Below are 15226 nucleotides of genomic sequence, written 5' to 3'. Positions count from 1 at the left end.
TATACCGGATGGCACCCATCATTGACAAATTTGCGTTTTTCCGTACAGATTTCCTTGTACGTCGTACTTATCTTAAAATGCATAAAAACGTACTTTGTACGGCAAAACCGTACAGGTTGACAGGTATGAAAACAACACTAAAGAAACACAATAACAGGTATTCTGTGTAAAGCTTTTATAGCAGTGTAAATGTATTTTAACCCTAACAAACTCGAAATATAGCCATCAATAACTAAACCCCTTTGCTACGGAAGTGAGTACACCCTAAAAAGAAAGTTCCTGAAGTGTATATTCTGAGTACTTCCAGGGTGACCCCACCTCTTCAATCTCTGTAGCAATGCTGACAGTACTCCTTCGCCTATCTTTCTTAGAAGGGATTTGGATGTGACGCTTTTCATGTTCTCTCAGCTTCTTTGGACATTCAACACAAGCCCTGTTGTGAGTGCATACTAATTTTTTTTAACGCCCACAGATCTGACTTGGTCAAAAGGGGATGTGTCAGTGATCTTTAACCTTACTATACGCTTTGTGGAAGTGTCGGACTCTCTTACGATAAAAATGAATTTGCATTGCTGGAGTAAGAAGTACAAATGAGAGTAAGGGGGAGAAATAGGATTGAGCTTCAGTGTAATAGAACCTCTGAAAATGGCTAAGGTAAACTAAAAAGTCTGGGCCTAAATGGTGCACTGTTCCCCAGCTGAAATGACCTCTATGGATAGAGACTTTTTTTAGCCTTAACCCCTACTCCACATGCTTTTTTCTAGAGCAGCGGTTCTCAAATAGTGGGGTGCGAGCCTCCGTCAGGGGGGGGGTCGGGCGCGTTTGACCTCGGGGAACATTTTTTTAACCTTCCCAGAGAGAAGTGCAATTGCTCCTCCACTACACTAGAGGAGCAGTGGCAGTCTCATTGGCAGAGTGTTTAGTTTACATTCCGCCTCTATGTAGTGCATAGCCTAGACACAAAGTGGAATAGACCCTCATGTGACCTAGTGAAAAAAAAGATTTAACACAGAGGAGTAGAGAGGTGAAAAAAGACAGTCAAGAGACAATAATGGTCTCTTTTGTGGTTTTTTTTGGGGTGGTATTAGAGGGTTTTTTTCTCCTAAGGAAGGGCTTAACAGACAATAATTGAGAAGCGCTGCTCCATAGCAAGGGTCTCCAACCTCTTTTAAGCTAAGGACTCCTTTTTGTGACTAACAAGCGCCTAGTAAGGGGACCTAGTTTTTACTACATTCTAAAATAACAACTTATCATGTTGTTACTGTGTTAATACCATGTTAGTTATTGAAAGTAGGGTTTAGATAGACTCAGTAAATAACTAAAAAAATCATTTTACTAGAAAATCACATTGACGCAGCACTGGTGAGCTATTTTGACAACAAGGCTGCAGGCACCTCAGCTGTCCTTAAGGGATACCATGTTGGAGACCCCTACTCTAGTGTGTATTCGTCAATCAATGAACATTCGTCGTCATAACCTAGCCTGAAACGTAAGCCTAACAGTGGCCTGTATCAATCCAAAACTCGCTATAATTTCAAATCGTGATCACAGTAATAAGCAAAGAAAAACCTGACCATGTGATTATAACCATCTAAGCCTGAAACATCTGTAGCTCCTGCGCATTAAGCCCATTGCAATTAACCAATGATATGTGATTACAATGCATCTCCTAATGTTATCTGTAGTTTTCACCGAAGACGTTCAATGAAATGAAATGAAATGAAATGATCTGCACTTAAATAGCGCTTTTCAAGTGAAGACTTCCCAAAGCGCTTTACAGTGTGCTTCACATTTCCCAATAGCGCTAACCTGCTTATTGGGGGTGTTAGGGGTTCAGTGTCTTACCCAAGGACACTTCGACATGTAACACGGAGGAGCCGGGATTCGCACTGCAATCTCTTGATCCCAAGACGGGCGCTCTACCCCCTGAGCCACTGCCGCTTAGTTCTCGTTTGGCATTATAAAATGGCAGTTGGGGAATTCACTTCAGTTCAGTTCAGTAAAGCATGTGGTTTTGACACATGTATTTGTTGAAATAAATAAGTCCTAGCGTTTTTCATAAAAATTCGGAGGAGGCAGCTGGCATAATTTTTGGTGTGTGTACAGAAAAACACTTTTCATTTTTACTATTGTTTTTCTTATTTTTCTTAGATTATTTCTTTACTAAAATAAAAACACGGGCATTTGTTCTCCTTAACGGTATTCCCGAGAAGAATTGGGCACAGAACATGCTGGCAGGGTCTTACATACCTCCCACCACCAGAGGGCTCCAACTGGCGTTTTGAACTACGCACATGTGTGTCCAATTATCACAAAGCTGTGCCCAATCATCTTGAACCTTTTAAAACGACATTTTTGTTCAGCAAACTGTAGGGTAATTTTGAGTTGTCTTGTCATTTTTCTTCCACGCCAGGTTTGCTTATTTCTGGTTTCTTTGTTACTTTACCCCTGGCATTTTCTGGTTCCAAGTTTTGGTTTTGGTTTGGGCATTTTTAAAATTGTTTTGTTCCCACTTCCTTGTTTGGTACTTTGGTCCTAATTTTTTTTTAATCACTACCGTCGTCTTCATTTTGAGCACCTGCCTGCAGTTCCTGCCTCCCCCACATGGGTTCATCATCACTCCTATCAATGTGCAGATTTCCTCCCCACAATTACGCAAATAAGTTGCAAAATATTTCACGCGTCGGGGGACTCCTGAGATTCATTTTTAAAGTTGAACCATCTGGCTTGTTTTCTGAAGAGTTGTAAAGTCTTCGAAGGAACACGCCACTTTCAAAATGGCAAATACTATAAACACAACATGAAACATGACCTCTGATTGTATACAGCTCATTTCTGCTTGAGGGTAAGCATGGGGGGTGGTTAGTGTACTGCCCCACGATGCAGAGGTCCAGGTTTCAATTTCTCCCCATGCAGAGTTTGCATTTTCTTCCCTGTGTGGGTTTCCTCCAGGCACTCTTATTTCCCCCCAAATTTTCAAAAACATGCATGTCATCTTGAGTGAGTGAGTTGTCTGTCTCTGTGACTGGCTGGCAACCAGTTAAGGGTGTCCCCTGCCCACTGCCCCAAGATAGCTGGGATGGGCTCCAGCAATGCGCTCCAGCAACCTCACTGAGTATAATCAGTGCAGAAAATGAATGGATGCTAGGTGATTGTGGCTTTAGGGACGATTTTGCCGTGTGCTTTGATTTAGTCCAGGCAGGCTTAGCATTTATTTCCATAGCCTTTACCATATATATATATATATATATATATATATATATATACAGGACCCAATTGCGTGACGTTCTCACACAAGACTTTATTCTACGGGAAATGGAGAGTCATGCACGTTAGGCAGCTGGTCTGGCGTGGAAAGCCCGGAAGCCAGGGACTGACGAGACAGATTCCAATTGCCCGAGTTGATATCGGACGGATGGGGTCAATACCAGACAGTAAGTGACAGACAGGATAGATAACGGATCAGGATAATAACAGGAGAAACTAGATGGGAATGAAAACTGGAGAAAATAAAAAACAGGACAAAAACAGACAGAAACTAAACTGGAACCCAAAATTAAACAGGACAACAATAAACGGGAACAAAACCGGACTGGAGATATCACAGGAAAACAGGATCGAGTCAGAACCCACGTCTTGTGGGGCAGAAGTTTGTTTGACGGGCTGACACCGAAGCAAGAGAGTGCTGAGGTTTATACAAACAGAAAGCCGATCTCGCAACGAGCCGCAAATGGCACCACACGAGCGGGGCCAATTGGGCAACATGGCAACTGTGACACATTCATAAATATATATATATATATATATATATATATATATATATATATATATATATGCCTCCATCCATTATCTGCACTGTTTATCCTCAGTAGCGGCTATCTTCGGGCAATGGGTAGGGAACACCCTGAACTGGTTGCCACCCAGTCGCAGGACACACAGAGACAGACAACTCACTCACTCGTTCACACCTATGTGCAATTTGGACCAGCCAATTAACCTGACATGCATGTTTTTGGGAATGTGGGAGGAAACCGCAGTGCCCGGAGGAAACCCACTCAGGCACTGGGAGAACATGCTAACTCCAGCGGTACCTCGTCTTGAATTGTGAACCCCTGCACCGTGGGACTGCTCGCTAACCACCCAGTTGCCGTGCCGCCCTTATATATAAATATCTCATCTCATCTCATCTCATTAGCCATACCGCTTATCCTCATTAGGGTCGGGGGGGGGCTGGAGCCCATCCCAGCCATCTCCGGGCAGTGGGCAGGGGACACCCTGAACTGGTTGCCAGCCAATCGCAGGGCACACAGGGACAGACAACTCATTCGCTCATTCACACCTATGGACAATTTGGACCGGCCAATTCACCTGAAATGCATGTTTTTGGAATATATAAATATATTTATATTATATTATATTATATTATATTATATCATATTATATTATATTATATTATATTATATTATATTATATTATATTATATTATATTATATTATATTATATTATATTATATTATCTCATCTCATTAGCTACACCGCTTATCCTCAGTAGGGTCGCGGGAGTGCTGGAGCCCATCCCAGCAATCATCGGGCAGTGGGCAGGGGACACCCTGAACTGGTTGCCAGCCAATCGCAGGGCACACAGAGACAGACAACTCATTCGCTCATTCACACCTATGGACAATTTGGACCGGCCAATTCACCTGAAATGCATGTTTTTGGAATATATAAATATATTATATTATATTGTATTATATTATATTATATTATATTGTATTATATTATATTATATTACATTATATGATATTATATTATATTATATTATATTATATTATATTATATCATATTATATTATATTATATTATATTATATTATATTATCTCATCTCATCTCATTAGCTACACCGCTTATCCTCACTAGGGTCGCGGGAGTGCTGGAGCCCATCCCAGCAATCATCGGGCAGTGGGCAGGGGACACCCTGAACTGGTTGCCAGCCAATCGCAGGGCACACAGGGACAGACAACTCATTCGCTCATTCACACCTATGGACAATTTGGACCGGCCAATTCACCTGAAATGCATGTTTTTGGAATATATAAATATATTATATTATATTGTATTATATTATATTATATTATATTATATTATATTATATTATATTATATTATCTCATCTCATTAGCTACACCGCTTATCCTCAGTAGGGTCGCGGGAGTGCTGGAGCCCATCCCAGCAATCATCGGGCAGTGGGCAGGGGACACCCTGAACTGGTTGCCAGCCAATCGCAGGGCACACGGGGACAGACAACTCACTCGCTCATTCACACCTAGGGACAATTTGTACACGACAATTCACCTGAAATGCATGTTTTTGGAATGTGGGAGGAAACCGGAGAGCCCGAAGGAAACCCACGCAAGCACGGGGAGAACATACAAACTCCGCACAGAAAGTCCGGAGCTGGATTTGAACCCACGCAGACAAGACATGAACTGTGCCGCACATGCGCTAACCACTGCTCCGCCGTGCTGCCTATATTATATTATATTATATTATATTATATTATATTATATTATATTATATTATATTATATTATATCATATTATATCATATTATATTATATTATATTATATTATATTATATTATATTATATTATATTATATTATATTATATTATATTATATTATATTATATTATATTATATTATATGCCAAAAGCATGTACTGTTTTTTTACATTTTTCACAAGAACTCAGGAATACCTTTAAAACTGCCAACGAAATAAAAACAAATTATTTGAAAAAGCCGGAACATTTTTTTTCCCAAATGTTCATTCAAATGAGTTGGATGTCCTAAACTGTATGGATAAACCTCAAATCGTTTGTTTTATCTTGGTGCTGGAATGTATTGTCTTAGTATTGTATCTAAGGCAGAACCCCCAAATGAAAAAGCATTGCCATAATTTGACGTGAAGATTTTGGCAGTGTATGGCTTCATCCATCAGTTTATGATTCATTCGTTTAACCCTAATCAGCATCTAATTTAATTTATGATTGCAGATTGCAACTCCATCAAGGTTTTGCATCGTGACAATGATTTATTGGTCACAAAGTGATTCTTATTAACATTGTCACACGCACGCACACGCTCGTGACCTTCTGTGTGTTGCAAGGACGTCATGCTTGTAACCGCATTTACAGCGACATCTCTCGGCCGTTGTATGGAAGCCCTCGTAAAGTTTCCAAAAGGACTTCACTGAAACACGTTTATAGTGCGTTTCAAAGTTTATTTTTTTCACAACATCGTGATAATAAAAACCTTTACAAATACTGTACATAATATTACATTCATACCATTTCATCCATCATCTTTTCAATTCAAAATGCACGAGTTCAGCCACACAGTCCTCAGTTGATATAGAAGAGGGGTGTCAAACTCATTTTAACTCGGGGGACCCACGACGGAACAAACATTATCTCTGGGGCCGGACCAGGAGATTAGAAAGAAAAAGAGAGGGAAAGAAATGAAAGGGAGAGAAAAGGAGAGAGGATGGGACAAACAAAATGAAAAGGGGAGAGAGAGAGAGAGAGAGAGAGAGAGAGAGAGAGAGAGAGAGAGAGAGAGAGAGAGAGAGAGAGAGAGAGAGAGAGAGAGAGAGAGAGAGAGAGAGAGAGAGAGAGAGAGAGAGAGAAGAGAGACAGGGAGAATATGAGAAACAAAAGAGATAAAAAGAGAAATAGTGAGAGAGTGGGAAAGAAAGAGAGGGAGAGAAAGAAAGAAATCCAAAGAGATATGGAAAGAGAGAAAGAGAGGAGAGAAAAGTGAAAGATAGACAGAGATAAAGAGAGAAGGGGAAAAAGAGAGTAGGGAAAATCAGGGGGGAGAGAGAAAGAGAAAATAGAAAGAAAAGAAAAAAGGAAGAAAGAGCAAAAGAAGGTAAAAAGACAGAGAGAGAAACAGACAGGAGGGACAACAAAACAGAAAAAGAGAGACAGAGAGAGTGAAAGAGAGAGAGAGAGTGAGAGAAAAGGGGAGGAAGAGAGAGAAAGTGAGAGAGAGAGAGAAATACAAGTACAGCGGTTGAGAGGCACCTGGCTTTGACAACATCGAGTGGACATATTTCAACCTGCAGCTCGTTTTTCTCTTTGCTTCACTCAGCGTTATCTCGCGGGCCGGATTCAATGCCTTAGCGGGCCTAATCCGGCCCACGGGCCGCCTGTTTAACACCCCTGACATAGAAGCATGCTTAAAGACTCATATTTACACATGTTTGCTTAGATATGGCTCTTATCAAAAATAAAATCTTTGTATGTACAAAACTTGCATATAATACATGTAAAAGAAAAAAATTAAAGTGATTAAATTGGCTTTTATATATTAAACAATGATGCACAAATATTAGAATATACAGTATGAACACAAATATTTTTTACACCTGTCATTGTCACGGGTTTTTAAATATTTTAGAAAAATAATATAATATTTGATACGACACGTGCACGGTCCCTTTAAGCATCATTGCTGTTACAGTGTGTTGGACTGGGCACATAGACGGGTATGGTGACATCACTGCACACCTCCTGGACCCTCGCAGGCCCGGTAGGGGTGATCATGACGTAGTCGTACTCCCTGTCCAGCACTTTCTCGTACACGCTCTGCAGGCCCACGGTCTTGGGGATGTGGGCTTGGTAGTAGTTGTCCCTGCGGTGGGGGTCCCGAGGCAAGGAGGCGGTTTTGGATTGGCTGCTGAAGGAGGAGATGGTCGGGGCGGGCGAGGGAGCCGCGTGGGCTCTCACGGCCGAGGGGCTCCAGCACCGATCCGAATGACCCAGAATCTTGCACTCGCTTGTGCAAGCCCACAAGGCTGAAAGAAAAACGTTACACTTATCAATTTGAATCAACTTAAAGGGAAAGTCAAACCCACAATTTTTTTTCATGGCCTTTTCAAGGTCCAAACACAGTATTCGGCATAGTATTGCCTATGTAAAATATAGATGAGGTAGTAATATCTGCTTTCATGCCAGCTGCTGTCATCTGGAAAGGACATCATGGTCGTTCAGAGCTTATGCATACCTGTCAACCTATACGTTTTTGCCGTACAAAGTACGTTTATTATGCATTTCAAGACGTGTACGACGTACGAGAAAACCTGTACGAGAAAACCTGTACGGAAAAACGCAAATTTGTCAATTATGGGTACCATCCGGTATACACCGACTATGACGAAACAGCGAATCAATCAAGTCAAACGAGTTCGCCGCGGAAGCCTCTATGGTTTTTTTTCGTTGCAAACAAAGTGAGTGGTTTGATGTAGTGAAAGGAAGTCCGTCTCTTTTTAGAGAACCGGCTTTTTCGGCTCAACTCATTAAAGAGAGCCGGCTCTCAAACAGCTCACTTGCTTTGATGCATATTATTACGAATTATTATGTTGTATAAAGAAGTTAAGAAAAAAAGGAAGTATGAAAGGAGAAAATTAAAAAAGACAGGTTTGTGGTGATCCCTTTAATCAGTATATTACCAACAATAATTTAATGCAGAAAATGAATTCATAATTTGAATTAAAAAATGTATTATTCTACTTGATTATATTTGCGTGTATTTTTTCCTTCTACAGTAAACGTCCAAGCTAACTAATTTTTGAACTTTTTTTATAATAAACCTCAATGTCGAGCAACTCAGTATCTCACAACAAAACGTTAATTAATAATATATATGATATAACGAAACACATGTACAATAGAACATGTTAAACTACATAAAGAAACACGTTTGAAAAAAAATACGGTATAAGATTATTTTGTATTTTGTTAGGGAAAATACGACAAATTGTAAGTGCATGGAGCCGTGGAGGTTGACAGGTATCATGTATCAGCAGTAATCAGAAAAATTGAAAATTGTGATTGGTTGTTAGTTGAGTCTTCTAGAGTGATGTCACTTCTTGACGACAGCAAGTGGTAAAATTGCTGCTATGAGTTTCATTAAAATGGGTGGATTTTGCTGTTAAATTTATATCCCTTAATTCAAAATCAATCTGAAATCTCTCTTTTGGGGTGAAAATATCATATTTTAGTGGTGTTTCTGAAGTACTTTTAAATAACACCGATACCGAGATGATACTGAACCATCGAGTAGTCAACGATAACGATACTTGTTGAGCTCCGTTCAAATTCAAGGCCACCGACCCACAATCGTTTAAGAAGTCAGACCTCGTGTTTGCCAATCACGAGTTTTGTTTCCCCAACCATCACCATACCTTTGTATCGTATATCATTGAAAAGCATATACATGGTAAAGGTATATACTAACTGCAGAAATTAATTATCAAATTTAAATGAAACATTAATTTAGTGTGTCCACATAAGAGTATAAGTGACCTTATTCTACTTGATTATATTTGCATGTATTTTTTCCTTCTACAGTAAACAAAGGAGGAGACGGTCGGGGCGTCCTGTGCCTCTACGCGCGTGACGTGAGGAGGACCTCAGCCTAAGAGTATAAGTATAAGGGAAATGTATCAGAAAATAACTGTAAAATCAAGATCTATCGAAACTAATGATAACCTAATATTCCTCTCGTTTATAATTCCTGAATTTTAAAACAACTACTAGATGGTAGCTCATAAAGGTGTTTTTCACTAATTGCAGCACTAATACCTTTAAAATTAACCTGGTTTTGGAACCAATTCTGTGTATCTTTACTTATCCCTACAATGTAAAGTAAACAATTGGGGCTCAATTAATTTTATGAAAAAGCTTGTAATACCGAAGTGAATTGAGAATTTGGACTACTCATAATTATTTCCCAATATAAGTTAATAGACAACCAATTGGGACACAAAACTGTGAACCACAAAGTCAAGTTCCCTTTCTTACCATTTTGGCTGGCCATCGGGGGAACAGATGCGGCATCTTTCTTTAATCCAGCGTCTCCACTGACATCGCTGTCACTATCATTGAAGTCACTGTCCCCCTTGCCGCTGTCTTTGCCGCTGAAGGCAGGGTCCCTGGCAGAGATGGTGGTGTAAGAGTTGCCTTTCCAGATAGTGATCGGCCTCACAGCCTCCTTTGCATTGCCATACCCTGGCAATGTCGAGTATCCCTGCAAACGCATAACCGACAACTATTTAAACTCACGCTCTAGGGATGATCAAGTGCAATCAACTAGTCCCGAAAGGCAAACTTACCTCATGTTTGTTCCCCATCGGTTTGCTGTTTGCGTCAGAGTCATATACGCAGGGGACCTCACTGCCGTCCTCAGAGGCTGAGCACATGTCGCCGCTGGCGCCGTGGACCTGGCTGCTATAAGAGTGTCCATCAAAACTGGCAGGCCCTGCGGCTACATGAACGGGAAAGAGCGGGTTTCCGACAACGTGGTCCCTGCCTCGCTCCAGTGTGTCCTTCTCCCCGTAGGAGTCGCTGTCCTCGCTGCTCTTGTCACCCCGATGACGGTTGCAGGTGGTGGCGATGAGAATAATGGCGAGCAGCAAGAGTGTGCAGCTCCCCGCCAAGACGACAATAATGACCACGGACAGGTCCCACTCCACAGGTGGTGAGACCCCGCCGCCTGCCTGGTACACAGTGCGGTCGCTCGGTGGGGATCCGGCTACAATGAGGAAGTGCAACGTGGCGGTGGAGGTCAGCGCTGGCCTGCCATTGTCGCTTACTGTCACGGTGACCCTTAAAGTGTCATCCACATCATGGCTGAGGACCCGGTTCAGGTAGACGTCCCCAGTAGCTTTGTTGACAGAGAACTCGGTTGCTTCTCCAGCGGCGATCCTGAAAGAAAGCTCAGAGTTGATGCCTTCGTCCACGTCCTGTGCCTCTACGCGCGTGACGATGTAGCCGCTTGGCGCGTCACGGGGGAGGAGGACCTCAGCCGAGCCGTTGTTGAGAGCCGGGTGGATGATGCTGGGCACGTTGTCATTCTGGTCCAAAACCCTAAGGAAAACTGTGGCGCTTCCAGACAGGGGCGGGGTCGCGCCATCGCTAGCCATGACCCTGAGCTCAAGTTGTTTGATCATCTCGTAATTGAAACTCCGGAGTGCGTAAAGAGAACCGCTGGCAGGGTCTAGTGACACGAATGTGGAAATAGGTGACCCCATGAAGTAAGTATCTGTTAATTTGTAGGTGACTTTTCCATTGGGACCCATGTCCATGTCCCGTGCCACAACTGTGGTGACATACGCGCCGGGCGCGTTGTTCTCCGCCACGGACACCTCATACACGGGCTTGCTGAATATCGGAGCATTATCGTTCTCATCGGTCAGCCTGATTGTGTACTGGGTGATGGTTCTGAAGGGAGGGGATCCCAGGTCCTCAGCCACCACGGTCAAATTATATTCGGGGATTTTTTCACGATCTAACGGGCTGGTGCTCACAATCATGAAGCTGTCCTCATAAGCTTGCTGCAGTCTGAAGTGATCGTGTCCATACAGGGTGCAGTGCACTTGCCCGTTGGCTCCGGAGTCCCTGTCCGATGTACTGACCAGAGCCACGAAACTCTCCTGGGCTGCTGCTTCAGTAATGTAGGCGATCCCAGCAGTGATGGACGTCATGGGCGTAATGGAGATTTCTGGCGCATTGTCATTAACATCTTGCACTTGAACGACTATTTTGCAAATGGCCGGGCTGGGGTTCGGCCCTAAATCGGCAGCTTGGACGTCAAACTCGTATGTGTTCTTACTTTCAAAGTCGATAGGACTTTCCAAGGTCAGCCTGCCACTTTTTCTGTCCACTTTGAAGAGTTGACGGATCTCCAATGGCACCTGGTTCCCGAAGCCGTACACCACTTCGCCGTTCAGCCCTTCATCCGGGTCCTCTGCATTCAGGTCGAGGAGCAGGGTGCCCACCGGGGCGTCTTCCGGCAAGTCCACAGAGAAGCTGTTCCGGTCGAACACTGGACTATTGTCGTTGTAATCTTTCACCTTAATGTTGACCCGCGTGGTTCCGGAGCGAGCTGGGTTTCCACCATCTATTGCGACCAGATCTAGGGCATACGATGCCTGAGTCTCCCGGTCCAACTCCTTCATGAGCACCAGTTCTGCATATTTAACCCCGTCAGCTCTGCTAAGCACATCAATAGAAAAGTGACTGTTTACAGAAATCTGATAGCTTTGAATATAGTTGACTCCGACATCCTCATCGACGGCAAAGTCCAGAGGGATACGTGTCCCCACCGCAGTGTTTTCAGATATGTCCATCGTTGACTCTTTGCGAGGGAACGTCGGGGAGTTGTCGTTGATGTCCTTGACCTCCACCTCAACGTGGATAAGCTTGAACTGTTCCTTGGAGAAACTTACCACGTCAAAAGAGATGAGGCACTGCAGGGTGTGTTTGCAGATGCGCTCTCTGTCCATCCTCTCTCCGATGCTCAGTTGCCCATCGCTCTCCCTCAGACGGATGAAAGAGGAGTTGAACTGTTTCATCATCCTGAAACTGGACCGGGATGAAGAGATGTCCCTGGCCAAGTGTCCGATAACTGTGCCCGGGGCGTCTTCCTCGAAGGTCTGATATTTCACGGTCTTTGCCGTCGTAGCAGCTGCCAGGCTTGTCAAAGAGACTAACAGCAACAGCCACCGCGTGTCCCTCATATTTGCATGAATATGCAATGTCAGCAGTATTCCAGTACAATTAACTATGGAGATATTCTTAAAGTCCTGAAATTCGCATTCAAACTTCAAAGTTAAAAGTATTCCGTGTGTTTTTCTATCTGTGCGGACTGGATGCGCTCCTTTCTCGCGCTCTCTCTCTTTCTCTCCAATTCTGTCCCCGCCTTTCAAGGTGTGCAGCACCTAGCGTAAAAGTGAGCTGCAGTCTCTGCAAAAGGGTTTATACGGGCAGGCATGCAAATGAGCCTCACTGTGGCCAATCCGGGCTGAGTTTGGGATGAGGGGGGCGAGTGGGAGGCAAGTAGGCGAGTGGAAGGGAGGGTGTAACTTCTGAAAGACCTCTAAACCCTATAAAGAGATTCCTAGACTGTCGAAAAGCGTTGCATCCAATATGTGGACTAAATTCAGAAGGAGATTTAGTGCGTGCTACTGTTTCCATCGCTTGTTTTATGTCCCCCAGGCTGTTAAATGAGTCTGGAGTGCAGAGAGGCGCGGTGTCCCTGAGCTAGAGGACAAAACATTTGAATAAGGAGGATGCTATCCGTCTATAGATTTATGTTTTTACACACCATGCCATCTCGCACGTATCTCATACTGGGCTTTGGCACCCAGTCATACCTTTAAACCTCAGCCATTTTTCCTCTTATGAATGGTTAACAAATCCTCTTAATAAGCAATAAACCGTACAAACAAAACGCAGCGCCTATTTTCTCGTATCAAAAGTGACTGTGTCCAATAAAAACAAAGATAATTTGCTGCCACTGTCGTTACCACGGGGGCGGGGTGGGGCTTGGGTGACACTGCCCATCCAAACCCACTCTGCCCACCAAAAAACTGGATGTAGTAGTGGGGACAGTCCGATTTTTTTAAATAAATAAACAAACTGGAAGAAATAATACAAGGAGGGAAAATTTGAGAAAAAAGAAAAAAATACAAGAAAGCAAGAAGAAAGAAGTAAAAAGGCGTGGGGAAAAAATAAAAAGATAAATGAAAAAAGGAAAAAGAAGAACAAAAAATAAGGAAAAATGAGAAAAACAGAAAACACAAGAACCAAGAAAAAGCTAAGAGAAAAATAACAAAAAGAGATAAAATAAAAGGAAAAAAGAGATGAATAAAGAATTTACAAAATAAAGCAAGGAAAAAAGTAAAAAGTTAGAGGGAAAAAGAAAAGGAACAAAAGAAAAACATGGAAAAAGGAAAAGAGAAAAAGAAAACAAACAGGAATAATTTGGAAAAATTGTTGAAAAGCTAAGAAAAGGAAACAAAAGAAGCAAAAAAAATCGATTTAAAGGGGGAAATTAAGAAAAAAAGCAAGAAAAAAAAAATAAGTCAAAAGTGAGGGCTAAAAGAAACAAAAAAAAAAACCAAAAAGGACAAAAGAAATAGAAAAGAATAGAAGCAGAAAATAGGTTTTGGGAGGTCTCTTTGTTCTGTATATTACTACAAATGAAATGCAATATTTGCCGCAGCATAAATGAATACGTTTTTAAGAAATCTATTATTCGACTAAATTATAATAACAGTTTTTTTTCACTCTGCTGTGAACCTTTTACTCAATTTTCATACCAAGCAACTTTAAACTTGAACACCTTTACGACACAACCACTGTCTAGTAAAAACATTAACATTTTAGAGCAACTGCAAATAAATTGCAAAATACAAGAAGAAACTATATGTTTAAAAAATGCGATTATGAAACGCATCCCCGAAAAACACTCGAAACTGTGCTTTGCAAAAAAAACTGTGGGAGAATAATAGTTGTGCATTTGTTATGCCACCCCTGAGACTCATGTCTGGCTACGGTCCTGCTTAATGGCCCTTATTACGCAGACGTGTGAGAAGCAAATATCCACAGGAATGCTGTGTAACCGAAGCTATCGTCGTTTTAACGCTCGTTTCGTTCCTATTAATAAATTCCATAAATTTGCGCCGATGCCCATTATCCCCACTCCCCACCCAAGTGTGTTGTAATCCAGTAATTGTTTGCCTATCGGATCCAATCTGAGCTGAACAAAATGGAAGAACAGCCACTTAAACGTCGATCTGATTCTAATTCGAGATCAGCTCACGAGATGTCTCGTGCGCCACGGAGGAGATTATTTTTTTAATTAAAGGCGCTATATGCGGCTCGACTTGGCCTCGCCTGCAGGATCACGCAGGAGCAGGTGAAATCACGCATACGCGCGCGCACGCACGCGCGCGTGCAGCCTTTCATGCGAGCGCGTTACAAATGGGATTTGGTCGTCAACGCAAGCGTGGATTCATCGGGATTTCAATGGAGAGATTATATCAAAGGCGCATGAAGCCCTCGTTAGCAACCGGGCTAGAATGGCGTGGTGGGGGCTCCCTTTGCAGCCGTCTATCGCGCCATTGTGGCCCCGTCTGTGGAGACCCTAACCCCTGCTGCCACCGTGCACACCCCGGCCTAACTGCAGCATAATGAGGCAAAGCCACATGCATCCTTTGTGCTCCCAGGCCACACCTCTTCTTCCCTCCGGCTTCACTGCCTCAGCCACGGCTCCTTTCATTACGGCGAGATGAGAGATGAATTGCTCTGGACGTTAGGCTCCCACCTATTAAAATATATTTAGAGAGTGACTGGGGCCCCGTCACGGCTCTTTAGGAGG

The 15226-nt window shown here is 42.8% G+C and overlaps 1 protein-coding gene across 1 annotated transcript; it reads right to left on the bottom strand.

Moving 5' to 3' along the window:
* Positions 1-6263: 6263 nt before the first annotated feature.
* Positions 6264-12774, bottom strand: LOC148374263 (protocadherin-8-like). The gene is made up of 3 exons (XM_088334465.1): positions 10176-12774; positions 9865-10090; positions 6264-7856 (listed from the first exon to the last, which is right to left on the bottom strand). Exons 1-3 carry the CDS (start codon positions 12579-12581, stop codon positions 7501-7503), a joined length of 2988 nt encoding a protein of 995 aa, XP_088190591.1. The 5' UTR covers positions 12582-12774; the 3' UTR covers positions 6264-7500.
* Between the last annotated feature and the right edge of the window lie 2452 nt (positions 12775-15226).

The sequence above is a fragment of the Urocampus carinirostris genome, chromosome 1, assembly GCF_059441175.1.
Source record: "Urocampus carinirostris isolate Australia breed hairy pipefish chromosome 1, RoL_Ucar_1.0, whole genome shotgun sequence".
Lineage (NCBI taxonomy): Eukaryota > Metazoa > Chordata > Actinopteri > Syngnathiformes > Syngnathidae > Urocampus > Urocampus carinirostris.
Note: the sequence above shows the minus strand (reverse complement) of the source record. Positions and strands in the feature narration are given on the sequence as shown.